The following is a 26,605-nucleotide window of genomic DNA, read 5'->3' on the forward strand; positions in this document are numbered from 1 at the left end:
ACAATGAGGGGCGCCTGGGTGGCTCAGTGGGTTAAGGCCTCTGCCTTCGGCTCAGGTCATGATCCCAGGGTTCTGGAATCGAGCCCCGCATGGGGCTCTCTGCTCAGCAGGGAGCCTGCTTCCCTATCTCTCTGTCTCTGCCTGCCTCTCTGCCTACTTGTGATCTCTGTCTGTCAAATATAAATAAAATATTAAAAAAAAAAAGAATGTCACAATGAAGGTAGAGGGGGCCTGGAGCCCCTGTCCTCCCCCCACCCCACCCCCCACCCCCAGCCCTTCTGCAGCCATCCACTCTCTCTCAGGGAGTCCTCCATAACTGGACTGAACGGTGCCCTTTCCCAGTCCTCAACATGCAGTTCCATAACTCCGCCTTTCTCAGAATACACCAGGCTGCTGCTGGGTCATAGCATGTCTGCCTTTATTGATTTGTATCATGTAAACTGTCCCAGACAGGTGGTGAACTCAGGAAAAGGACATACAACCTGTCAGAACCTGTGCTTCTAGGGACACTCAGCAAAATATTGTGTGCCTGTGTGTGTGCATGTGTGTGTGTGTGTTGGGAGTCTGAGTATCCATGCCCTCTACATTCTCCCCAACTCATCTCAGACCCACTCCTCCAGTCCTCTCCCTGGCTTCTCTTCAACCGCTTCCTTCTACCAGGAATTCCTCTTCTTCGCCATCTGTCCAATCCTCCCCATCCTTCAAGGCCTGGCTCAAAGTCTGCCTCCTTTGAAACTGCTCACCACTCCACCATCACCACCACTCTCTGCCCTTCCTTCTCCACCATCCCTTCACTGATTAGCCTTTAGTTAGATATATCTTTGTCTTGCCTGCCACCGGCATTTATGCATTTAATCCTTGTCTCCCAGGGACTGAGTCTGATTTACTTGTCAGCCCCATGGTATGCTAGTCCAGGGCCAGGTACACAGCTTAGGTCAAAGAAGATACTGGTTGGTGTGTGCAAGCCTGTGTGTGTGTGTGTGTGTGTGTGTGTGTGTGGTTATGTGCACATGTATCATCTGTGGTTCCCGAGAGATCTACAGGTGAACTGAATGTATATATTTTGTGTAGCCATTCATTTAGCCGTATAACATTTATTGAATACCTATAACTAGAATTCTGGGTGTTTGGGTTTATCACATGAACCTTTGTGTACTTATTGTGTGTCTACGGGTATGCAGTTTGTGGATGTGAACCCCGTCAGTGTATTGTATGGCATTTGGGGCATCTCTGTAATGTGCATATTTTGTGTGCAGGGGACATGTGAACTGTTGATAATAGTGTGCCGTGTGCAAAAACACCATCTTAAGAGTCAGAGACATGGGGTTTGGGCCCTGGCTCTGCCATTGACTTGGATCTCATTCCAACCAAGTCATCAAAGTCTCTGGGCCTCAGCTTCCACATTTATAAGACAGGAAAGATAATATCTATGACTTTAGACATGTATACCTTCTAGAGGTCTATCTTGTAGGATATTATGAGCATGAAGGATGGGAATTAACCAGTGTGAAGTCCCCAGCACAGTGGCAAAGGGCAGATACTGTGGGTTCCATTTCTGTGTGTGTGTGTGTGTGTGTGTGTGTGTGTGTGTGTGTATAAACAATCCTGAGCCCAGTGAGTATTTAACCTGGGCTTCTAGACACCCTCTGCTCCCCATGCAGCCCCTGCTGAAGCACCCCGGAGTCTGGAACTTCGATAAATCTAGAGTCTAAGTAGATGGAGTAGGGACACGTCCCTGCTGGGAGCAGGACTAGGATTCAAAGCGGCTTCGAAGGAGCTTGAACTTGGACTTGTTGTACTTAGTGATGAGGTCCAGCTTGCTGTGGCCCAGGGTCAGCCGCTTCTCATCCACAAATAGGCCATTGTTACTGCCATTGTGATGTCCACCTGTGGGGCCCCCAGGGAGGCCAGGCTCAGATCCTTGCCTGGCACCCTGCAACTGATGATACTTGGTGATGAGGTCCAGCTTGCTGTGGCCCAGGGTCAGCCGCTTCTCATCCCCAGAGCCCACTCCAGCCTTTCGAGCAGGGCTTGGTCTGGGGAGACCATTGGGCCCAGGTCCCTCGCCCCGGAATGGGCCAAACTTTGTGATGAGGTCCAGCTGGCTGTGGCCCAGTGTCCGTCGTCGCTCATCTTGACCCTGCTTGCCAGCCCTCGCTGAGGAGCTGGCTTCAGGGGGCACTCTGGAGCCCCCACCCTTGGGGTACTGTGCCAGGAGGTCCAGTTGGCTATGGCTGTGGTTCAAGGACAGCCTCTTGTCCTCCGGGGTTCGGTTGCCAGGTCTAGGGGAACCTGACTCAGGGGTACCCCCAGCACCCTGGGTCTGGGGCAGGAGATCCAGCTGGTTGTATCTCTGGTTTGAGGACAACTTCCTGTCCTCTGGGGCCTGGTCTCCAAGCCAGGGGGAGCTTGAGTTGGGGTTAACCCCAGAATCAGGGCCTCCAGCTTCTCTGGCTCTGGGGAAGGGGACAAGGAGATCCAACTGGCTATGGCTCTGACTCAGAGACACCTTCTTCTCCTCCACTGTCTCCAGGGCTGTACCAGGTACCCAGCGACCTCTTTGGGGGCTACGCTCCTGGCTTCCCAGAAGCCTATTCTCTGGGAGCCGGGACAGGGCTACAGCCCCCTGGGGGAAGGGGAGGAGGGGGCGTTGGCGAGCAAGCAGAGGTGACCCCACTCCTAGGGTCAAGGGACTAGCACCGTTGTGGTTGAGGGCAGGAGAGGACTGGGACCATGGGGACGACCCCAGCTTGCCTAGATTGGTCCTGTAGAGCCCTAGCAGGGAGCCATGGTTTGAGTCTGACAGCTGGCGTTGCAGAGAGGGCTGGCCACTGGCCTCGCGGCGGGCAGGGCCTAGGGATGAGGACACCACACCCATGTCACTGCAGCCAGCACCTCCCGGTGGAGCGAGGTAAGAGGAGTGGCCCATCAGAGGTGAGCGTTTGATGCTGCTGAGGCTGGTGCTGGAGGGTGAGGAGGAAGTGGGGCTTGGCACGGCAGGCCCGAAGCCCAGAGCCACTGGGGGAGGACACAGTGCCCTAGGAGACACGGGATCCTCGCCACCACAGAAGCCCTCCACAGGCCGAGACTCGGCATACAGACAGCGGAACTCTCGGTCAAAGTCTTCCACGATGCGGCCTCTCAGCTGTAGCACCATGCTAGTGTGGGCCTGGCTGCAAAGCCAGGTGAAGCTGGGGGCAGAGGGTCAGGGTCAGAAGGCCAAGTGCAGGACCCTGGGGTTAGGCAGGGGTCACAACCAGGGGAGGACATCAACACACCTCCACCACCTTGAGGACCCAGTTGACGCAGAGCTCTGACTTCAGAGCTGAGCTTAGAGGACTTGGGCCCACGGTTCCCCATCTCTGGGCCTCAACTTGCCCATCTGAAAATAGACTAGGGGCGAGATTCCCTGAAGTCTCCAGGTCTGAGGTGCCATAGCCATTTTCTCTGCCAAAGGCACTAAAGCAATCCTTCCACAGGATGACCTCCTCCGGGGCCCAGCCTGGGGCTGTCTTGCTTCCCACACTATCTCCTGCACCCGGTACAATGCCTGGCAGGGGGCAGCTGCTCAGTGCACGCTGGAAGGGATGGATGAGGGGAGGCCCATTCAAGCTGCCAGACCCCAGGCACCCTCACTAGCCAGTGGCACAGCCCCCCGCCCCTTTCTGCCCGTCCCACATGCTCACCTGTAGCTGCCCGCCACCACCTGCTCACAGTCGATGACGACGAACTTCTCGAGGGCCTGCCCCGTGAAGCGACGGCCTGCCTTGCTGCAGTAAGTATCCCCACACGTGCTGCGCACACGCATATTCTGGGCCAAGGACAGAGGGAGGTTGGTTGCCGACCTTGAGAGAACGGGGCTCAAGCCCGGTCTAAATCCCACACAGTCTCTAACCTTAAACAGCGAAGGGAAGGCAGTTGCCCACTCCCCTCCATCCCCAATGTTTCCTGACCACCCAACTGACCCTTCTGCCCTCGCCAACTCCCCACCCCACCCCTTGGTTACTGCCCTTGTCCCTCACTGACCGGCAGGTGCCCCCCATTGAGGTCCATCTTGTAGCACATCTCCAGGAAATGCCTGAGGTGCTCCTGGGCCAGAAGCAGGTAGACGGGGACACCACGCCGGCTCGAGGCCTCCATTAGGTCACACAGAAGCTCCATGTCAGTGAACACGTCCATCACCACGGCCACCACCTGGGGGATGTAGGGGAAACTCAGCCCTGCCTGGAACATTGCCCAGCACACGGCTAGGAACTGGGGTCCAGGAAAAGAGAATTGGGCTTAACATCGGGAGGCCGGAGCCTGGGAGAACATCTGGACTGGAAGGGCTTATTAGCAACAACAACTCCCCTTAACTGAGACACACGGAGGGTCCCCTGTCTTGAATGCCCAGAATCTGTTTGAAAGTTTCTGAGTGCATATCTTTGAGGACAGAGTGTTTATCTGTCCTGAGCTTCTCAAAGATATCTGCAGGGAGACTGAGGCCCAGAGCGGGAAAGGAGTCAGAAGCAGAACCGAGACCCTGATTCCCAATGTACCTCTCACTCTCCCACTAGCTCCAGGGCTAGCTCTGTTGGCGGTTCCCTCTGCAAGAATTAGAGCTGCAAGCCAGTTATTAGGATCCTCAAGCCCTTTGCCAGACCTGCCTCAGTTTCCCTGTGACGCTGCAGAGGTCTGGCATGGTTTCCCATACCCATGGACTCCCTCACTTCCACCCATACCAGGTGGAACCAAGTTTTCTGCTTGGTTGTGGGGCTGGGGCTTGTGGTCTCCTCCTACAATGGACTGTCTCAGAGAAGGCCTGAAAAAAATCCTTGCACCATCAAGCCCCCAATTGCCCCTTTTTCCCGTTGCGTACACATGCTGTGAGAGCGCCTCTCCTCGTCCAGGCTGAGGCAAGAGGTGCAAGACAAAGAGCCCCAGTTCTGGAGCCAGACAGAAAGGGGTTCGAATCTGCACTCTGCTACTTGCTAGTGATGCAGACTTGGTGAGTCGCTTTACCTCTGTGGGCCTCAATCTCCTCATCTGTTAAATGGGGATAATGAGAGCTCTATGTCATAGTTCTGGGGGTTAGATGCGAAAATACTCCACACACGACAAGCACTCAACAAATGTTCCCTGCCTCGTGCCTGCTTAACAAACAAGGACATTGGCCCACAGGAAAAGGAAACACTTCCCAAGGTCACTCTGACAGTCAGTGGCAGCCCAGAGTGGAAGCATGGCTCCTGGCCCAAAGGGTGGGGGCGGGGGTCTGGATGGGGTTAAGGAGGCAAAGTGCTGGAGGATCCCTCCTTGTCACAGGCCTGGCCAGGGGTCAGGGGAAGAAGGTCAGGTAGGGAAGATCAAAGGGACAGGAGTGACAACAGCAGCCACTTCACTAATAACCCCATTCCCGGTGCTAATCAAGCCTGGCCCTCCCCTGCCTGGGGCACAGGTAGGTTTGCTAGGGAGGCTCTGGAGGTAACCGTGAGATTCCCAACGTGCTGGCTCCTGATCTCTGCAGCTGGCACCCTCTGGGCTGCTCCCCAGACAAAGACATGGAGTCTAACTCACCTCAAATCCTTCTTGGGGTCATCTGATCCATGCCCTTGCCTCCTGAGTCACAGATCATGGCTTGGGAATGAGGCCATGTCTGTGGCTGGAGCCTTCCTAGGTACCAACCACCAGTACCAGCTCTTCTCCTTCTCTTTCTCCTGAGCCCCTAATCCCCAACCCTGAGCCCAGAAGCCTCCATTCCTCTTCCTTTTGGGTGCAAAACAGAAAGCCCAGCCCTCCAATGCCATGCTGCAGCCCAGGCACCAGCGCCCCTTCCCTGCTCCCAGCCCAGCTGGAGATGCAGTGGGTGAATGGTGAGGTGTGGCTGGTGATAGGTCCTAGAAGGCAGCGGCCTCCCCCTGAACTATCTATTTCACCAACTGACTGGACCTCCCTGAACAAGTTCCAGCTCCTCTCTGGCCTCAGTTCCCTGCTCTGAAAGTCAAGGTGGTGACTCAAATGTTCAAAAGGTTGGAGTTCTTAACTTGGGATCATAAACCTTTTTGAGACTCTGATAAAGGCCAAGGACCCTCTCCCAAGAAAGATGCAGAGGATCTCTCCCTGTAGTGTGCACAGTCGTGCGTGCATTTCCAGAGTGTTCGTGGACGAATGATCTTGAGTGCCAAGCAGTTACCAAGGTAAATAAAACACATGCCCACCCTCCAGAGCGGAGGTTCTAGTCCAGTGCTATCCCTAAGCTACTGTATGGCCTTGGGGGGTTGATCCCTTTCCCTCCCTGGGCCTCAGTTTCCACATCTGTGAAATTAATGCCAGAAGAGATAAGGCCCTTACCGTGCGGGCCTGGCTGAAGAGAAAACGCAGAAGGTCCTTGATGTTCTTGGCCTTGTCCCGCTGGAAGTGGACCACAGCCTGGGTGGGGCTGAAGCCTGTGGCCTGTGGAACCTCAGGCCAGCCCAAGTCCAGGTCTGGGGGGTCAACGTCGGAGGCCATGGGGAAGTAAGTGCCCGAGGTGACTTCAGAGAGCAGGCTGAGGCGGTCAGGCCCTGAAGCTTCTGGTCCCTGGGCCTCGCTGAGCTCAGGGCCCCCATGCACATGGCTGGTCATGTAGTCCATATCCAGAGGGCTCAGGAAGGGCAGCTCCCGCTCCTCGGAGATGACTCGCAGGTAGGCAGCTTCGCCCCGCTCCAGAAGGGCATCGGCTGCCAGCCGGGCCGCCTCACTGTGCTGGAGCACCAGCGGTGAGGCCTCCCGCCACCACGGCCGCTTCAGCTCCTCCACCCGGCCCCGCAGGGCTCCTGCCATGCCCTGGGCTCCCAAGTCCCCCGGCCCAAGGCTTCCGAACATGCCTGCCCACCGGCTGCCCTCACCCTCCAGCAGGTTCCATGGCCTGCACCCCGGGGCTGGCTGCAGCGGGAGAAACACACTAACAGAAGCACTGCCTGCCCGCCCGCCCTCTATGTGCCAAGGCCCCCAACCTGTTGCTACTCTAAGACAGAGCCACGCTCCGCCCCATCGCCCCTGGCCTCTAGAACTTGTCAGGTCAGCCTCACCTGTCTGCCTGCTGTTGAGACTCGCCCGCCCAGGGAAATGGCGGGGCCAGGCCCTTAGCACACACTCCTGCCCACCCCCACCCCAGCCCCACCCCAGCATCATCTGCTCTATCCCCACCAGGCTCCTAGCAAGTTTCCTCCAAACCCTCACCTTCCAGAGCCCCCAGGAAGGTTGGCTTACGATCCAGACGGACCCAGGCATTCTCGGGGACACGCGTGCACGCACACACACATCATACACACCAGGGTGGACAAATGACTCAAGACACGGAGACAAAGGCGTGAACACACAGGAGACAGGCTGACCCACGGACAGCTGACACACGGATGTGGAGTACAGGCTGACATACGCAGACCACACATTTTGATCAAACTCATGTAAGCAAACCCGAATGCTAATTCAGAGCCTAGCCATAACCCCAACCCACGGTGTATCCTTGGTATCCCAAGCCTTGATATGCCTGCACACAGGCCCTAAATAAGAATCAAACAGAGTGTCACACAGAACTGTCAACATCGACACCTGTCTGTCCCGCATCTGGGCCTCTCTGCTCCCATCATGGCTCTGCCACTCTCTACCTCCATTACTGCGACCCCCACCCTGGCTCTGAGCCCACCCTCCAAGGGCCTAGAGCAGGGGCTTTCACCCCAGCCCCCAGGAATAGTGGGGAAATGTTAAAATGCAGATCCCCAAGCTCCAGCCATCTGAGATTCAAATCCAGAAAGTCTGAGTAAGTTTCTGGAGCTCACTTTTTATATTTATACTTACCCCGGCACACCTGGGGCAGTGGGCCCAGGCCCACCCCTGAGAAACACTGTTCCAGATGGCTAAGTTTCCGACACCCTCCATTCCAGGGATGCTCCTGGCCTACTGTGAGCCACACCGCAGCCTTCCTCCCCAACTCAGGGGCTGAGTATTAAATGTTAGTAAGAGGGGAGCCTGGGTGGCTCAGTGGGTTAAAGCCTCTGCCTTTGGCTCAGGTCATGATCCCAGAGTCCTGGGATCAAGCCCTGCATCGGGCTCTCTGCTCAGCGGGGAGCCTGCTTCCCCTCCTTGCCTCTCTGCCTGCTTGTGATCTCTCTCTGTCAAATAGACAAAAATCTTTTAAAAAAATAAAATAAATGTTGGTAAGAAAGGTTTCAGAGGATGGGGGCAACTTCAAGGTCAGGAGGCAAACAGAGCAGGCAGGTTTCTGTTCTCTGCCCCCGAAAAAGACCAGAGTCCTCAGTAGCCTAAGAGGCTTTGCTCTGGAGAAGAGGGGTCAGCAGACGGCAGTTAGTTAAGGAGGCAGGCCAGGCAGACGTGGCCACAACGGTGCACAGTGTCAGCTCGAGGTATCCCACTTCTGAGGAGGAACAAGCTCTGATGAGGACGGCCTAGAGAGAAGACCAAACACGTCTCACAACCTTGTACAATGCCTGTGATCATGTTCAGACCAGACGCAGGTCCTTATGTCCACCGAGCGTCACATAGGGCCCCTCACATTCATGGCAGGGGGCAAAGAGATTTAGGGGTTCCTGTGTCGAGCTGAGCCCTGGGACCAAAGATGAATGGGGCTGAAGCTTTGTCTTTGAGGAACCTTAGAAGGGAGGAGCCCAGGGGTCAGCGTAAGGCCGGGAGGTGAAATGCTGGGCCATTCCATCACATTCCAGGGGCAGGGGCAGAAATTGGAGTACCAGGGGCTCTGAGGAGGCCCCTCCCTAGGGGAGGGGAGGCCGCGTGAAGGGTGGGTGGTTGAGTAAGCAAAGCCAGACCGTAGGAGGGTAATGAGCTATGGGGGGGTATCCAAGGAGGCAGGCCTTCATTAGGGCCTTATCTCCAGATTTGTTGAGGGGGAGAACCGGGGCCTTATCTGGGTTGGAGAAGCGCTCCTGGGAGGGGAGGCAGCACGCTCCTGTGTTTATCCCTCGGTGTTTACACATCTATCTGATGAGACCTATTTTGGGCTTTTTAAAAATTATTTTTAATTGTGGCAAAATACAACATAAAGTTTACCATCTTAACCATTTTTAAGCATACAGTTCAGTAGCACTCAGTACATTCATAGTTACCCAATCATCACCACCATCCATCACCAGAACTTTTTCATCTTCCCCAGTCGAAACTCTGTACCCTTAATTAAACACCAACTCCCCATTCCCTCCTCTCCCCCAGCCTCTGGCAACCACCACTCTACTTTCTGACTCTATAGATATGACCACGCTAAGCATCTCATCTAAGTGGAATTGTGTGTGTGTGTGTGTGTGTGTCCGCGCGCGTGTGTGTGACGGGCATATTTCACTTAGCATAAGGTCTTCCGGGTTCATCCATGTTGGAGCTGAAGTCAGAATTTCCTTCCTCTTTAAGGCTGAATAATATCCCATTGTGTGTAGAGACCACACTGCGTATCCATTCATCCACTGGGGGATGCTTGGGTTGTTTCCACCTTCTGATTATTGTGAATAATGCTGCTTAAGTGTGGGTGTACAAATTTGGCTCTAGATTTTTGTTTATTTCCTTCCATGGCCATGTTTGTATCCGATTCTCTCCCTCTCTCTTGGCTGCCTGGGTGGCTCAGTGGGTTAAGCGGCTGCCTTTGACTCAGGTCATGATCCCAGGGTCCTGGGACTGAGTCCTGCATTGAGCTCCCCTCTCAGCAGAGAGCTGCTTCTCCCTCTCCCTCTGCCTGCTGCTCTACCTACTTGTGCTCTCTCTCAAATAAAATCTTAAAAAAAATCCTCTCTTTTTTAAGATCTTATTTATTTGAGGGAGAGCACGAGTGAGGGGAAGGGACACAGAAAAAGGAACAAGCAGACTCCCCATTGAGCAGGGAGTCTAATGTGGGATATGGGGACTTGATCCCAGGACCCCGAGATCACAACCTGAGCTGAAGGCAGATGCTTAACCAAAATGAGCCACCTGGGTACCCCCTAATCTTTTTTTTTTTTTTTTTTTTTTTTTAAGTAAGCTCTACGCCCAGTGTGGGACTTGAACTCACAACCCAGAGATCAGGAGTTACATGCTCTACAGATTGAGCCAGCCAGGTACCTCTAAGATTCTATTTTGGTAAGGAAAGAAAGAGAGAGAGAGAGAGAGGAAGGAAGGAAGGAAGGAAGGAAGGAAGGAAGGAAGGAAGGAAACACTGAATATTGGTAATTTCATATGGCCCAACTCAACGTATCTACACATGCCCATGCATAACCGTACCTGTGCATGTCTATAAGTGTACATACTATCTCTGATGTTTGCATGTCTGCTTGGCTGTTTTTAAGTAGTTTGTCAGTGCGTGTTTACCTGTGCACGCGTCAGTGTCTGTGCACTTGTGTGCACGTCTGGGTGCAGAGCTATCTATGTGCATGAGTGTCTGGGCAGTAGTGGAGGTCTTGGACCCTAGCACTGGAATCTGGTACAGGGAGCTCAACTGAGAAAGGCAGGGATGCGCAGACTGAAGTGACATCCTGATCCTGAAAGCGTGCAAATCAAATCAAACTCCCCAGGTGGCAAGACTAGCCACCCTTCCTACAGGCTGACCAGGTAAAGGGCCATGGGAGGGGAGAGGGGTGTATCCTGGCCTTCCGGCTGGGCCTCAGGCGGAGACCCAACGCGACAGGAGCACACAGATAGCAAAGCCCAGCCCCTGGCTGCAGAGTGCTGGCACGGGCCCCTTAATAACTGTTATTAAAAGGACGAAAAATACTGTCACGTCCAGGAGATGTATCAGGCGCCTGCCTGGCATCATTCTGCCATCCTGGGGGCCATTTAGCCCTGTCGTCTTTTTTTTTTTTTGGTTAAGATTTTACTTATTTATTTGAGAGCGACACACAGCGAAAGAAAGGGAACACAAGAGGGAGAGGGAGGGGGAGGGGAGAAGCAGGTTTCCCATGGAGCCAGAAGCCCGATGCGGGGCTCTATCCCAGGACCCTGGGATCATGACCTGAGCCATAGGCAGATGCTTAATGACTGAACCACCCAGACACCCTGTCTGTTGTCTCCTATAAGCCAAGAGGTGCCTGGACAGGTGATTGTCACATTAGGGATGGTAGGAGCAGGGGATGGGCTGTAGATGGTCAGTTGCAGGCTGCTCCAATGCCAACACTGGCACATACATTTCATGTGGCACTTCTGGGTCACTGGAGACAACATTCCCGGGTCGAGCCGCCAGGGATAGGAGAGCCATGGTGCGCCCAAATCCCTTGAATCAAGGTGAAGTGACGTGGGAGTTAAAGACCCAGGAACATGCGGTGAGGGGTCCCCGAGCTAGATAGCAAAGGATGAGAAAGACTGGAAGTTGTGCAAAATGACAAGCAGGGCATTCCCAGGAGGAGGACTAGAGGGGCGAGGGCACGGCTGTGAAGGACGATGGCAGCTGTGGGAAAGGCCATCTGGAGCCACACTCTGCAGAGGGCCCAGCAAAGTTGTTGGCTCTCATTGTACAGACCATGGTGCAAGGCTGGCAAGATTCCTAGAGCCGTGTTTTAGGATTATTTACCAAGCAGCCCCCCAGGCAGAGAGTGGCCCGAAGCACTAGACTTCCAGAAACAACCCAGATGGGTGTGGTCCTCTGTTCTGGAGCACCGCACAGGCCTTCAGGAGCCCCCACGCCCACCCCCGGCTCTGGAACATAATGGGTACCTTGAACAATCACAACTCTTTGAGTCACCTTGGCTTAATCTGTAAAATGGGACCAACATCACCTCTTCCACCAGGTCTTTGCGAGGAATAAATGGGCTCTTCTATGGTAAGTGCCTGAGAGGAGTAGTTCAGTACGTGCTGGACTCGAGAGCTTTCTCAGGCCATGAAAGGGTGGGTGCTTGGTGGAGGCCTAAAGACACAAGAAGCAGCAACCAGAGGCGCTCCCCTTGTCAGTTGCTGCCCTTTCTAGACCGAAGGCCGGCTCTGAATGTGAACATGGCCCTCTGGCTGTGTCAGTGGAGTGTGGCTCTGAGATTTGGCCTCTTTTTTTTTTTTAATAAATTTTTTTTTTTAAATTTATTTGACAGACAGAGATCACAAGTAGGCAGAGAGGCAGGCAGAGAGAGAGGAAGGAAAGCAGGCTCCCTGCTGAGCAGAGAGCCCGATGCAGGACTCGATCCCAGGACCCTGGGGTCATGACCTGAGCTGAAAGCAGAGCAGACCTGAGCCACCCAGGCGCCCCTGAGATTTGGTCTCTTATTCCGGCTCAGAGGAGGCAAGGTCCTCTCCTCACTCTCCTACACAGATGAGCATTCTGGCAGGTAGATCACAGGAATGAGGATTTGGGCATTCTATCTTGGACAGGTAGCTATGTCTGGGTTCTAGCCTGCAAACCTTGTGATGACGGCGTCTTCCTTCCCTCAACCCCCCTCTAGCCATTCATTCACCTATCCCATCTGATTGGGGGAGACTTGTCCCCACTAGTGTTCCCATACAGGGAGGGAATTTCCACTCTACCTTCCTGGAGGGGGAGGTGTGAGAGGACTGCCCCCCCCTTTCCTCTTCACTCAGCCTTCTAGTCCAAGGGAGGAGGCTTGTCTGGTGGCATGGAAGGTGGCTGAATCTTTCTGCTCCATCCCCAACCCCTTCTCTCTTTTTTTGTTCTGTTGTAGGCAAAGATAGCATATTCTTCATTGATCTACAAGGTAAACTTTTAGAGGAAGTTCTGTCCCTGTAATGAGGAGGGAGAGGTCTGCTCTTCGGAGGGGTGTGGAGGCGAGCATGGTTAGTTTTAAGAGGTTTTTTTGTTTTTGTTTTTGTTTTTTTTAAGATTTAGGGGCACCTGGGTAGCTCAGTCAGTTAACCCTCTGCCTTCTGCTCAGGTCATGATCCCAGGGTCCTGGGATCGAGTCCCACATCGGGCTCTCTGCTCATCGGAGAGCCCGCTTCTCCCTCTCCCTCTGCCTGCCGTTCCACCTGCTTGTGCTCTGTCAGATAAATAAAATCTTTTTTTAAAAAAGATTTATTTACTCATTTAAAAACTTTTTTTTTAAAGATTTTATTTATTTATATGACAGAGATCAGAAGTAGTCAGAGGCAGGCAGAGAGAGAAGGGAAAGCAGGCTCCCTGTTGAGCAAAGAGCCTGATGCGGGGCTCGATTCCAGGACCCTGAGATCATGACCTGAGCCAAAGGCAGAGGCTTAGCCCACTGAGCCACCCAGGTGCCCCTTATTTACTCATTTTAGACAAAGAGAGTGCCCGTGCACAAGAGCCAGGGGAGGGGCAGAGGGAGAGGAAGGAGGAGAGAAGCAGACTCCTGGCTGAGCATAGAGCCTGACGCTGGGGCTCAATCCCACAAACCCGAGGTCATGACCTAAGCTGAAATCAAGAGCTGGACAATAAGCTAACTGAGCCACCCAGGCAAGCTTTTAGAAGGTTATTAACAACCACATTTGACCAGAGTAAAAACTACGTTCTTTAATCAGCTTTGTCAGAAATATTGGTAAAAAAACAGTTTTCATGTCTGTCTGTCTCTTATGTCTTATTTCTCAGTTCATTTTGAACTTGGGAGGAGATATTATCTAATGATCTCTTAAGCCCCCAACATTACTGGTCTAGCTTCCTCACCCTCCCCATCCTATCCCCACCCCTCCTCTCCCTCTGTCCATCCAGTTCGTCCAACATGTATTTAATGCCTCTTTTAGGCCAGCACTGTGGTCCCAAAGATGAGTAAGACTTGGTCTCTGCCCTGGAGGAACTCACAGTTTAGTGGGGAAGGAAGACTCATAAATAATTATAAGCCACAGGTTAAGCCAAGGTATAAACCAAGTGCTCTGAGGTTTAGAGCTCATGACCCATTCTAGAACCTTAGAGGAACCATGTCTCCACCTCCCCATCCCCAACGAGGGCACAGCCCTGCGGCAGGCTTTTTCTCTGATGGTGACTGGGAGGTGAAGGAGCCATTTCTGTCAACAGAGAGAGATAAATTTAGGGAAGAAACAAGCCAGCACAGGCCTGTGGCTCTGGTTCACAACTGTGAATACTTGAGTGAGCCTCTCAGGACCACACCCTCCCATGTGTGGTCCATGTTAAGAAGGCTGGGCTGGAGGTCTCCAAGTCTCTTCTAGCACTCATATATTCCATCACCTTTTTTCCCCCCCATCACTTTTTGATATTACAGGTCAGTACTTGAAGACTCCCTTCCTGGGAATTCTCCAGTCAGGATCTCTAGGACCTTCTCTCCCCTTAGTAGTGAATAGGTTCACCGGCATGGCTCAAGGGAAGTCTTCTGGAAGCCACAGATGATTTGTGATGGCTGGTTAACACAGGGGCAGGGGTGAATGGGCACAGGATCATGGCCAGGGGCTTGGCTTATCCTCTCCTAAGCCCAAACCCAGTGGTGGGGGTGGGCAAGGCATAGTGGGATGCTGTGGGATGGCTATAAGAGGGCAGAACCAGAGTAAGTACGGGAGGACTGCTCCCAAGGGAAGAGTTCAAACGTTTTGGGACTGTCTTGTTCTCTGCCCACAGACCTGCCAGCTCCCCCGACCCTGCCTTCCTTTCCCCTTCACCTCAATGGCCAATAATTCTAGGTTCCCTGGGCATCGAGACCAGCATGGACTGGCCTTTCCCCCCTCAGCCCTCACCTCAGAAATCCCTTGTCCCCATCTGGCTCCAATCTCTGGTCATAGGAAAAAGTTCCCTCCTCCCCTCCAAAGCCAGGCCCTTGTTCTCAAGGCCAGGCTCCCACTTCCAAAGGGATCTAATGATACCTAACATTTACGGGGTCTCCTACTCCACTGACTGCTTTACATTTGGTCAGGCTCCTCCTCACCCCCATGCACATCTTCAGCCTTCTTCCATGCTGCAAAAAAAGTGTAGTTCTTACCCTACTCTCCTAACTCCTGCCCAATTTTTCTCCATTTCTTTTCAGCTAGGCGCCTACCAAGATACCACAGCCACTGCCATACCGTGCCTTCTCAACCCTTTGCAATCTCTGTATTCTCTCTAAAAGTCTTGTTCCTGTAATATTCTAAAGCCCGAGCCTCAGTCACTTACTCCCTGGCCCCAACTCTGTAGCATGCAGCATTAAGAATGTCCTCCTTCTGGAAGCTTCCTCTCCCTTGACTTCTACTCCAACCTCTACTTCCTGTGCTGGTTCCTGCTCTTCCTACTTCTCCCCAACCATCCTACCCTCCTGTCCCCACACCACCCACCCTGGGATGCTTTCTCCCACACCCATCCTAGTCCCTGGCCAGCCCTCTACATTTCACCTCTGGGAGCTCATCCATTTTCGTGACTTCAAGTGCCCCTTCTACATGAAAGGCAAAGCCAAAGTCCTTAGCCCCTCCACCCTCATCATCCCCTGACATCCAGCTCCTCTCTTGCCCTCCCTGGGGCACCTTCCACCAGACTGGCTCCCATACAGATACAACCAACACACACCAAAAGCAATAGAGTAGGGCTCAAGACAGGAGACTGGTCAGCTTTGCTACAGGGTCACATTGTACCAGTTCACGGCTTCTTCTCAGTGAACCTGTTCCCCTATTGCATGATGGGGGCAATAATCCCCGCCCTGTCTATCCCATAGCATAATGTGGCACTTGGAAAAAACACAGTACAGGGCATTCTTTTTTTTTTTTTTTTTTTTTTTTTTGAGCTTCCATCTTCTGCCTGACATTGCCATCTCCTGGTTCCCAGGAGAGCTCCAGATGGCTTTCTTCAGGCTGCATGTGCAGGGAGGTATCAAAGTCCCCAGGATTTCTCTGCAATGTTTCTGGGGTTTGAGCTTCCCTCTGAATTCCTACAATCACCCCCCAGCCCCTTAAGCCTAGATAGCTGGTTCCTGACTGAGCCGATCTACCTTGCACACGGCTGTACATCTTCACCCCCAGCAGGTCTCTGTCCTTACCCAGAATGCCTGCCAGCTGCAGAGTTACCCAGCTTTCTCCCTACTCATGGCCCCACCCAGTTCTCCTACAACCTTTTCTGCCCTTAACAAACCACTCAGCTGGTCCACTTGTCTGAAGCAGCTTCCTATTCTGTGCCTTCCCCCAGGCAGCTCCCCATTTCCTGTTTTTCTTTCCACCTACCTAAACCTTGCCTATCCTCTATGTCCCGACTCCCTTCGAGGCTCTTCTGAGGTCTAACCCCCTTGTTCTGATTTTTCCTGTTAGTACAAGAATGTGTCCACACAAGCCCATGTGGCTGGAGTATCACTGAAGGTGTCCTTTCACTTTTTAACTGTGTAGCACACGGTCCTTTTCTCCATCCAGTACTCCTTCTCTGAAACTAAGCGCACTGGACTTGGGAGCTCTGCATGCAGAGTCAATCTGCCCCCCACCGCCCCAAGCTTCATGTAATTTCCGTCAATGAAAGAGGAGCTTAGTAACACCGCACAGATTTGTCACTGAAGATTAAAACAAGTAAAAATACCAAGCAGTGTCTGACAGAACAGAAATGCAAAAAATACTGGCTGAACTGGGGCCTTGGCTTTAATCTCAGCTTGAGGTAAGAAACAGCAATCATTTATGGTTCTCAAACTTATAGGCAAAATTGAAATCTTAGAGATTATTCACTGCAGTGTTTGGTGTTTCTCATTTCACATCCCTATAATACCTTCTTCTCTGAAACATTTCTTCTGGTGAATAAGTATACTTTCCTTTATGTGACAATGAGAATGCTTAGAACCTTGACTCCCATTTCTGCCTTTGATTATACTTGGGTGCAGATTTCCTTGCTGACCTGTGGGGGGCAGTGTGGGATGGGGAGAGAGCAAGGGCCCTGGGGTTGGAAGATGGGGACGGGGGCACACTGGGCCCCTTCTTCCTGAGGCTGGATAACCTGAGCCTTGGTCCTCTCACCTGTGGAAAGGGGTTAAGAATGATGAGGATACCTATTTTACAGGACCACTGAGATAATATCTTGAAACTACTTTATAAATTACCCAAAAAATCCCATGAAAATTGGTTATTAGCGGTACAGGTTTTCTGACATGATTATTTCCCTTTCCCACCTCCCAATACTTGCATCTTATCTTTTAAACTTTGTTCTAATCATGTTGTACTTTTACTATAACTGTGTCTTTTGATTTGCTGTGATCTTTTCTGGAAGTAAAAATAAATGACAAAATTATTTCTAAAGAGCAATCTCCCTGAGGGCAAAAATGTCCTTCACTTGTTTTGTGTAATAACAATTTATAGTACAAACATGTATAGCTACAGGGACGCCTTGCTGGCCCCGTCAGTGGAGCATGAGACTTTTGGTCTGCAGGTTTCGAGTTTGAGCCCCACGTTGGTGTGGAGATTACTTAAGAGAGAGAGAGAAAGAAAAACATGTAGCTACAGAATGAACATTTAGCTCTCGTGCCTATGCAAAGGCCAGTGGAGGTACTTTGTACTGAATTGTTAAAATAAGCTGAACTGCAGGTCAGAGAATGATCCAGAAAGGGACTTTTTCGCGGGGCTTGTACTGATAATCGACGGATGATCTAATCATGCATTCCTTCTTTCATTTGTCCAAGCCTATACTGATGCCTATTGTGAGCCAGGCGCTCCTGGGGTGCTAGAAAAACAAAGGTGACTGACCCAAACACAGTGCCCGCTCTGAAGGAGCTCACAGCGCAGGAGGGAGGGTGGGGAGGTCAGCCACAGTTCGCCTCTGGGGCGGACAAGGCTGGGTTGGGGAGGTAGGTATGCGCGCACACATGGGGTTTCTCTAGTCAGATGGGGACGCAAGGATTCCAGGTAGAGGAAACATACAGGGTGATCACTTCAGGTAACCCCAAGTAGTCCAGTTTGGTTAGAAAGAAAAGAATTCGAGACTCAGACACAAGAACAGGTCAAATTAAGATGAGCCTGGCAGCCTCCAGGAGCCTGGATTGTATCTTAAAGGGGAAAGGAGGTTGTGTAGTGGGTGAAAGACGCCAACTGCCTGGAAGTGAGGGCTTTGGGACATCCCCGACCTGATAGCTCCAATTCGGTTCTTTCAAACGCAGCTACGCGTTACAAGCTGTGCTGTCTGACGAGTACTCAGCTTACAGAGACTCGACCGGGCTCTGCAGGCAGATGTATTCATAAACGGCCTTTGTGGACAGAGGCCAACCGGGATGTTGAGAAGGAGAGTCAAGTTCTGGACCCGGGCTGGACTTCGCGACCTCTAAAGTTTCTTCTCAATGTGCAGTTCCGTGATTCTCCAGCAAGCCCAGTAGCTGAACTGTGCTGTGGGCTGGGATCTGTGGCTGGGGAGCTGCCCTGGGCAGCAAACGGGTTAAGGCTCAAATAACTTTTATATATGAATTAATGTGTGGAGCTGGGAGCCAAAATCTGTTCCATTAATTTTTCCATCCATTCCAGGAGCAGTTAGGTACACACAGTAAAGTTTATTTTGGTGCATGGTATACTTCACTCCATTAAAAATAAATTAATCAGCAAATTCCTGCCTGGCTCAACTCTGGTTTATGTAAATAGTGCCCAGCTGTAATGAGTTACAAGGTGTTACTATCTCACACACACAGAGGGGGCTTCACTCTAGAACTCCGCTCGCAACAAAAGCATCTTAAACTCAGAGAAGGCGGTCTGATTTGTAATGTTTTCACAGAAGTGGGATATACCTCACCCATATAGAATTTCTTTATATGACTCATTTTATAGCAAGTTAAATGAAGGAAGTTTGATGGGGGAAGGAGGGGCACTACGGTCCCGCCCCCTGTCTTTAATTCAAAGAAAGTCCCCCAAGAGCTGACCCACACTCAGGAAGGAGGGGACTGACCCCCAAGTGCACAGACTAAGCTGGCTCTGCAGCACATGCTCCAGAAGCTGGGATGGGGCTAGAAAGCTGGGCATGGGGCTGGGCCCTGGGTTGGTACAAAGAAGCCAGAAAGGATCTCTTCTCCTCAGTATCTCACATAAAGGGAGTCAAGAGAGGAAAGAAAAGCATGTTCCTCCCCCTCATTCAGTGGGGAAGTGTTCTTGGGGCTTCTCTCCAAATGACGCAGGATGGGACAAGCCCCAGGGCTTCTGGGTCCCAGACGATGGAGCCTGGCAAGGCTATGGCTTGGCCATCACAGGGACATCTCCATGAACTGGAGACAAAAGCAGCAGCAGACCCTCTCGCCCGCCTGTCTCTAACTGAGCTGGGGGGCGGTCCTCAGCTTATGGCCACTGCCATCTCAGGTAAGTTTCTAAAAACCCGGGAATAAAGAAGAGCCATGGTAGAGATAAGTCTCTTTCTTTTAATGGCCAACTCAACCCCATGGCTCAAAGCCGGAGGACAGAGCATGGTTACCCGTCTTGACTCAGCAGCAGGCCAAACTGCCTCTTGGCCATGGTGGGCTCTTGGTGGAAGTGTCCCCTTGCTAACCTATCCCCATCCCTCTGCGGCCTTTGGGGAAAGCTGTCAGTCACATCGTTACTGGAGGGGACCAGAGGAGAGTGTGCTGGGGAGCTCTTGCTCCAGGCTTCTCCTGAGGGGGAGGATACCTCAGAAGAGCTAAGGGTTTTCCCAGCATTGTACCCCACCAGGTCAGACTCCTGGGCATACTAAGAGGAAAATCAATGCAAATGGAGTCAGGTATTTGACAGATGCTGTTCACAGGTCAGTTCAGGCCACTTTCTGCAGGGTTCTGAGCCAAACAAGCACCTCTCTCCTGGCAGTTCCTCAAAGCCAGCTGGCCAGCTGTGCGGAGACACCAGCCCATCAAAGACCCTCGTCGTTATAAGTCGGGGAATGAGGCCTCAGGATGCTCTGAGGATTCTTCTCCACAAGAGGGCGCCAGCTCACCTCCCCTGTCAGCAGCAGATCCTCCCCATTCATGGAGTCCAAGTACTGCATCTGCAACAGAAGGAGCGGGGAAACAGAGGACAGGGACAAGGGCAGGAGAGTCGTATAAGGAAACAGTCTTCGAATGGTGAGGACGGGGAGGGACTTTGGGGGATTAGGTCCAACCATCCCAGCTCCCAGGACAGCAGGTCTCTGATCATCCAGACTATTTCATTACAGTGGGTTGGAAGAAATGAGTTACTGGGGCACCTCATGGGGAAGACTTTAGGGAACTCCCCGTCATGCCCTTGAACAGACAGACACACGAGCCCCGACTCTGTGGACTGCAAGAACTTTCTAGGGTGTCTATAGTGGAGGAGACATGTCCTTGGGATGTGTATGTGAGTTTTATCTGTCCATTCAGGGTGGTGGTGTTACTCACGGTGAGCCAATTCCCTTCTCTGAGCTTTAAGTTTCCCTGTCTGAGAGAGTGGACAGTAATGTGCACCCCACAGGACTCATGAAGAGATTAAACGATACAGTACATGTACACTGTAGTCACTGGAACTTTTTATTTTAAATATGTATGCCTCTACTGAGCTCTAACCCCACAGTTAGCGGGCTTCCATGCAGACCAGTGGGTCCAGCTTCACCCATGAGGCCGGCTGGGGGGAGTTTTCCTGCAATGGAGAACGGAGAGCAGCTGCAAGGGAGGTGAGGCTAAGCGGTTCAGCAAGAGGCAGGTGATCTAATGAGTGGCCAAGTCTCTGGGAGGATTCCCCGGCTGCTGCTAGTAAGAACAGCAGAATGAGAAAGGCTTTCTAGTGGACAGGCCAAATCAAGGGGAGGGCTGGGTCACATCAGGAATGGGCACTGGATTCACAAAGATGAATCTCCACTGTGGGGTGAGAAGGCGTTTGGGAGGAAAGGGGCAGGAGTCAGAGGCCTCATCCTAGTTCCTTGGATCTTCTCCCTCTTCCAAGAATTCCTTCACTCCTGTTCTGTCACCTTCAGGCTGCTGACCCTTGAACTCAACCCGTCTCTCACATACACCTCAGGTCTATATTTCCACACGTCCTGCTGTCTTCCAATACAAGGAGAGCAACGGACCCAATACCTTGCCTAAAATACATTCCTCTTTCCGACAACTCCATTTCTGTGCCTCATGCCACCTCTCTGCTCATCTTCTGTGTTGAAAATCCCGGCATAACCTCTGACTGGCCCTTGGGCTACCCACCAGACCAACCAGGATCATGGCGGTGCAGGACTAGTCTGCCGAGGGCCCAGCTTCCTGGTCTTTCCTGATCCACTCGCTCATAGTCTTGCCTTTCTTCAGCCTTTCACAGTATTTTGTTCCTACCTGTATCACCTCACAGACTGACTTATGCCAGGGTTATTAGCCTTGTGCCTGACTATTCTCCTCACCAAACCATGAGTCGGCTCGAGGGCAGGTCTGGGTCCTATGAATCTCTGCTTTCTCAACAGAGTCCCCGGCACAGCACATATTCATAAGCTCTGCTGACAGGACCAGGTCCCCATCAAAGCTCCCTGCTTTCCTAAGAGAGCCCCATCACTGTTTCCCTATTGCCTGCCTCTCACTGGACAATATGGGGACTCCTAAGGGATTGATGTACAGTCCCTTCTTTGGGGGCTCTCGGAGAAGTCCCAGCTGCACTCTTGCTGCGGCCCCTGGCACAAGCCCACCATGGCAGATGGAAAAGTTAAGCCAGTCTCTCAGAAAACCATTTGCTTTGCTTTTGCATTTGCTTTGCCAACTGCTACTTGTGTCTGACGGTGAGGCCAGTCAACAGTGTGAGTCTTTTTTTTTTTTTTTTTTTTTTTTTTAACAGTGTGAGTCTTAAGAGCTCTCCTTGGGTGGAGTCCTCTGGCCACAGTGCTTTCTCCCAGCTCTGGCAGATCTGAAGAATGATCAAACAGAAGTCCTGGCTTCTGGGGTTCTCTACCCTCTGGGTCTGAGGAGCCCTACTGTGTGGTTTTTCCAGCAATCAGCAAGCTGCTCCTGCTGGCCCTGTCTTCTCCCTAAGAGCTGGGGCCTGGCCTTCCCCTCCCTAGCTGTTGAAAGCTTGAAGGCCGTGGACACAGGTGAGTAAGAGAATAACTGTGGGGTGAGGCCCCTTCAGCTCCAGGGCCAGGCCCATGAAGCAAAGGTGTGACTCATGGGACAGCCTGAGCTGATGAGCCGTCTGGAGCAGCTAAGGCCTCTAGTGGCTACATGAATCACCGACTTGGGGTTGTAGGCCAGCTGTGCGGGCTGACTCACTGGGAGACCCTGGAAAAGCCTCTATGTTCCTCTTCTCTGCCACTCAGTTCACTCATCTATAAAGTATGGGTTTCCCATCAGTACAAGATCAGGGGGACAGAGAGATCAAGGACTGAGGTAGCCATGGTTTCAAGGAAAATGATGCAGTTAAGCAGTCCCCACTCTGGAGTTCTCGTAGAAACTCTGGTGTCAGGGAGCCCTGGCGCTGGTGTCAGGGAGCCCTGGCGGACGAGGGGTGGCAAATGAAGCAGAAGGACCCTACTTGATTGTGGCTAGCACTTGGCGGGGAGAGTCTCGAGGGACGCCCGTGGAATGCCGCCTGGAGCCCAGTCCTGCTAGAAATCGGGAGCAGGAAACATGAACCTTGGAGCTTCAAAGTGGGGAAAGAGGGGGCTACAGTGGGCAACTACACTGTACCCCATTCCCATATCCTACAAGACTGTGTGTGTCTGGGGTCTTGCACAGCACTGGGCACGTAACAGGCAAATCAAAAAACAGGTAGTGAATGAATGCCTAAGTTTGTGAGAGCAGACTCCTCAGAGCTGCTGCTTCTACCCCATTCCTTCTCCCAGCCTAGCTCACGGCTGGACGGACACACAGAAGGTGTTCTTCACGAGCACTGCTGCTGACAGGATGTGGTCAGAATTCCCTCAGACTGGCCTCTGGGAACTCGACCTCTCACAATCCTCTGAAAAGTCCAGCATCTCCAGACCTCAGAAAGACCTGCTTTCTGTGAGCCTCTGGAAGGGAGGGGTAGGGCTGCTCACCTGTTTCCTCACATACTCCACCAACAATTCAAGCTGCCGGGGGTCTTCACATTTCTGGTTGAAGAAGGTTCTCCAAAGTGCAGCAGCCAGCCCATGGTCATCTGAAAGGATCCCCTGGAAAAGAGAGTATAACTTGTCTTCCAGGGAGTCTGGCAGAGCCATACCTACAAAAGTTGGGGATAGTGTGAACACGCTGGCAACCACAGAATCGGACTGGAAAGACCTTACAGACACTACAAGAGAGAAAACAGGGCAGCTACGTCGTAGGGCCAGCATCTGGTCCAACTCATTCATTTTATGCAGAGGAAGGACATGGAAGCTAGAGGGGCTGAGTGACTGGCTAAGATTAACGCAGAGATGGGGTTCATGTCTGGCTGCCCTCCCAGGCCACAGCTCTCAACACTCTCCCACATCGTACATGACCCAGCAATACCTGTGAAGCCAAGAAGAGAAATGGTGATACAGTGTTCCTACTGCTATCTGCAAGGAATGGGCACAGAGTATTGTGGGTGGGTATTTTTTTCCCCAGAAACAGAGGTGGGCATAGACTGCACCTTTTTCCTAGTCCAAAGGCACATATCTGCAAGGCAGATGGCTCTCAGGGAGAGGAAACCAGGCACCTTGGCCTCACTATCACCCATCTCTGGGTTGGCCATGGCTGGCCCTGCCTCAAGTGGAGGAACAGGCTGTTTAGCAGGACTGCCACAGGCCAGAGGGAATGCGCAGAGCCCGTGTGCACGTGTGTATGTCTAATATTGTCTTTTGAAGCACAGAGGAGGGCTCTGTTGAGAAGGAACAGATATCAAGTATCACAGAGACTAACAGCACCTGGGCCATGGACTAGGGCCATTTTCTAGTTTGGACCTCTAAGGGAAGGGGAGGGGATGGGAGGGTGACTGAAGGGAAAGGCCCCAAGAAGCTGCTCTGTCCGGGTGCCATGCTAATGTGGAACCAGACAAAGCACCGACTTATAAATCAGAAGGCCGGTCAAGTCCTGGCTCGGCTACTACCAAGCTCAGAGGTGGCGGACAATTCACTAATCATCTATGAAACAGAGACCGAAGTGCTTGCTCTACATACAGCATCTTTGCATTATAAAAGTGAGATCAGGTACAGGCATTCTGTTACGTGTAGCATGTCAGATACAAGAATCAAGAGCTTGCTTTGGCAGGCCGCTGTGGCTACAGCTGAAGCAACAGTGAGATCTAGGGATCAGACCACCTAGGTTCAGACGGCAGCTCTGTCACTTGACAGCTGTGTGGCCCTTGGAAAGCCACCAGCCCTTCCTGAGCCTCAGTTCCTCATGAGCCAAACAAGCACAGTAAGACCCAGCCCACAGCGCTGTTGTGCGAATTCAGAGATCACGGCCGTCACAGGCTCTGAAGACCCCAGATCATGCTTTCAGTGCGATGTTGTTCACTGGCCTCTGGGACACGGTGGCATATGAGGTCTGACTCCAGGCCTTCTGCCACGAAGGGCCAAGTCCAGGATGGGGTGCTGACAGTTTGGTGGAAAAACAGCCAACCTGGTCCAAATGCCCCTGCTAAACATCCCTCTGATTTCCCGGCTTAAGAGACTGTGCTGGCACAATGGCTGAGTCAGGAAAACCAGCTTCTTCTGGCAGATGGGGACAGGGCCCAAGAACAAGCTCAGGCACATCACCGTTCTCCAAGCTATTTGCTAACACAACAGCCTGCCTGTGTCTGAAGTGCCCTGGGCACAAGTGGAGCTGCTGGCAGTGACCCACGTGTGCTGCATGGGAAGGACCAGCAGTGGGAGCGGGTGTCATGAGGACCTAGAGAATGAACAGAGAGCGCAGGACAGCGAAAGCCCTGGGAGCCACGGCCTGCTGCAAGCAGGCACCTCTGGCAAGCGGGGGGAGACGGCTGGGAAGGGGCAAGTCCGCCATCAGTCGGAAAGAAAAGGATGACTCAGGACTCAGATCAACAGTGATAACACCTGACTGTTCCAGGCTGTCAGTTCCTTCACACACCTGGCTCCTAATGACTACGTATGCCAGAAGAATAGATATTATTATCCCCATTTGGAAGATAAGTACACAGAGGCTTAGAGGTTATCTAGCTAATTGGCAGCAGACTCAGGACCAGAATGCACTGGTGAGGTCAAGGGACGGTGCCTGACCAGCTCTATTTAGGACATGGTACCTGGCAGACAGTGAGGGGTGCAATAAAAACTGGCTGAATAAATCAACGAGCCCCACTTCAGCCTTCTTTCCACCAAACTGCTAGTAAGTCAGTGAAAACAAATGGGAGACTGGTCTGTGAGAGAGAAATCAGGAAAGGAAAAAGGGTGCTTGGAAGCCAAATATTAGTTTGCATAGCGATGTTTCGGTAATCGACTAGGGCGCCTGCTTATATTCCCTCACGACACACACACCTAAAAAAAACCATCCCTCCGGAGATTAAGACACCTAGGTCTGGAGTAATTGGGAGGAAGCCTGTGCCTTGAGGGTCCCAGTTATGGCTGAGGTTTGGAGCGGCAGTCTCAGAGACTGATTTGTGACACCATTACGTGCTTAGCGGGACGCTGAGAACAGTATCACAGCAAAACGGTCTCCGCTCACGGGCAGCCTGCCATCTAGTTGAAGAAACGAGCTAGCACCCGCCGGCACAGGACCAAGTCCTACAGAGTGAACAACTGCCCATCGGTAGAGGGAGGCTCCCAAGGTAGACTGGACACGGTTGGCTCCTCATTCTTCTGTCTTAGCTGCTACGACATTGTATCCCTAACTAGATATTTGCTTGTTTACCTGTTTACTGTCTATCTTCCCATTAGAAGGTAAGCTCCCGTGGCAAAGAACCACACCATGTTTGTCTTATTCACCAATATATTCCCAGCGCATCCCCATGGTAAGCACTTTATACCCGTTCAATGGATGGATGGATGGATGGATGGGTGGATGAGGCTGAAATTCAGAGTAAACTAACACAGATCTAGAGAGGTCACGGAAAGCATTAGGAGAAAGGGGCCTTTAAAAGTGGAGAATATCTGGAGAGTTACATTTTAAGCAAGAGAGACTACACTGGTTCACTGAACATTTACAAAGAGAGTGCCTACAAGGTGCCAGGCTGACGGACTCGGCCACTGCGCTCCAAGGAGAGCTTCCAGCAGGCACAGCACATCTGTGGGGCAGTGGGGCAAATGGCCTCACTTGGAAAAGAAGGTTACACACTCAAAAGCAAAGGGAGATAACAGTGGATAGGACATGTCACAATGGGGACATTTGAAAGAAGGCCTGGAAATTCCATGAAGGAATTTGGGACTTAATGTAGTAGAAAATAGGAAGGTTCCCAAAGTGGCCAGGGTAAGGACACAACCCAAGCAACATTCTAGGAAAAGGGGGCTGCAGAATGGCATTGTCCAAGTGAACTTTCTGGGATGACAGAAATGCTTGACAGCCACACAGTCCAGCACAGCAGCCACCAGCCATATAGAGCTATTGAGCACCTGAAATGTAACCAGTGCGGCTCAGATTTCAATTTTATTTAAGGACTTGAAACCAAAATAGCCACATGTGGGGGCATCTGGGTGGCTCAGTCGGTTAAGCTTCTCACTCTTTTTTTTTTAAGATTATTTATTTATTTATTTAACAGATAGAGATCACAAGTAGGCAGAGAGGCAGGCAGAGAGAGAGGAAGGGAAGCAGGCTCCCTGCTGAGCAGGACCCTGGGATCGTGACCTGAGCTAAAGGGAGAGGCTTTAACCCACTGAGCCACCCGGGCGGCGCCCCAAGCTTCTCACTCTTGATCTCAGCTCAGGTCTTGATTTCAGGATCGTGAGTTCAATATGATGACACTGATGACAACAACAACAGAAAAGAACCACCCACGGCTAGTC

At 52.1% G+C, this 26,605-nt stretch overlaps 2 protein-coding genes across 3 annotated transcripts in view; both read right to left on the reverse strand.

The window, feature by feature from the left end:
* Positions 1-403: 403 nt before the first annotated feature.
* Positions 404-8,412, reverse strand: FAM83C (family with sequence similarity 83 member C). The gene is made up of 4 exons (XM_047747170.1): positions 6,328-8,412; positions 4,027-4,194; positions 3,687-3,811; positions 404-3,191 (listed from the first exon to the last, which is right to left on the reverse strand). Exons 1-4 carry the CDS (start codon positions 7,246-7,248, stop codon positions 1,751-1,753), a joined length of 2,655 nt encoding a protein of 884 aa, XP_047603126.1. The 5' UTR covers positions 7,249-8,412; the 3' UTR covers positions 404-1,750.
* A 9,888-nt stretch (positions 8,413-18,300) lies between these two features.
* The window catches only part of LOC125108918 (ubiquinol-cytochrome-c reductase complex assembly factor 1), a 96,915-nt gene continuing 88,610 nt past the window's right edge, over positions 18,301-26,605 (reverse strand). For both annotated transcript variants that reach the window (XM_047745376.1, XM_047745377.1), the window contains exons 9-10: positions 22,748-22,861; positions 18,301-19,771 (exon numbers count right to left, since the gene is read on the reverse strand). In XM_047745376.1, the coding sequence (XP_047601332.1) occupies positions 19,637-19,771; positions 22,748-22,861 (249 nt within the window). In that variant the 3' untranslated portion in view covers positions 18,301-19,636. The remainder of the gene's footprint in view (positions 19,772-22,747; positions 22,862-26,605) is intronic.

Source organism: Lutra lutra, chromosome 9, assembly GCF_902655055.1.
Source record: "Lutra lutra chromosome 9, mLutLut1.2, whole genome shotgun sequence".
NCBI classification, from domain to species: Eukaryota; Metazoa; Chordata; class Mammalia; order Carnivora; family Mustelidae; genus Lutra; species Lutra lutra.

Bases quoted from the DNA above. Each gene is read 5' to 3' on its own strand.
- FAM83C (XM_047747170.1), bottom strand. From the start codon at position 7,248: ATGCCTGGGTCCGTCTGGATCGTAAGCCAACCTTCCTGGGGGCTCTGG. The intron at 3,812-4,026 runs GTCAGTGAGGGA...TCCTTGGCCCAG, and splicing joins TCAATGGGGGGCACCTGCCG to AATATGCGTGTGCGCAGCAC. The intron at 3,192-3,686 runs GTGAGCATGTGG...CTCTGCCCCCAG, and splicing joins GTGGTGGCGGGCAGCTACAG to CTTCACCTGGCTTTGCAGCC.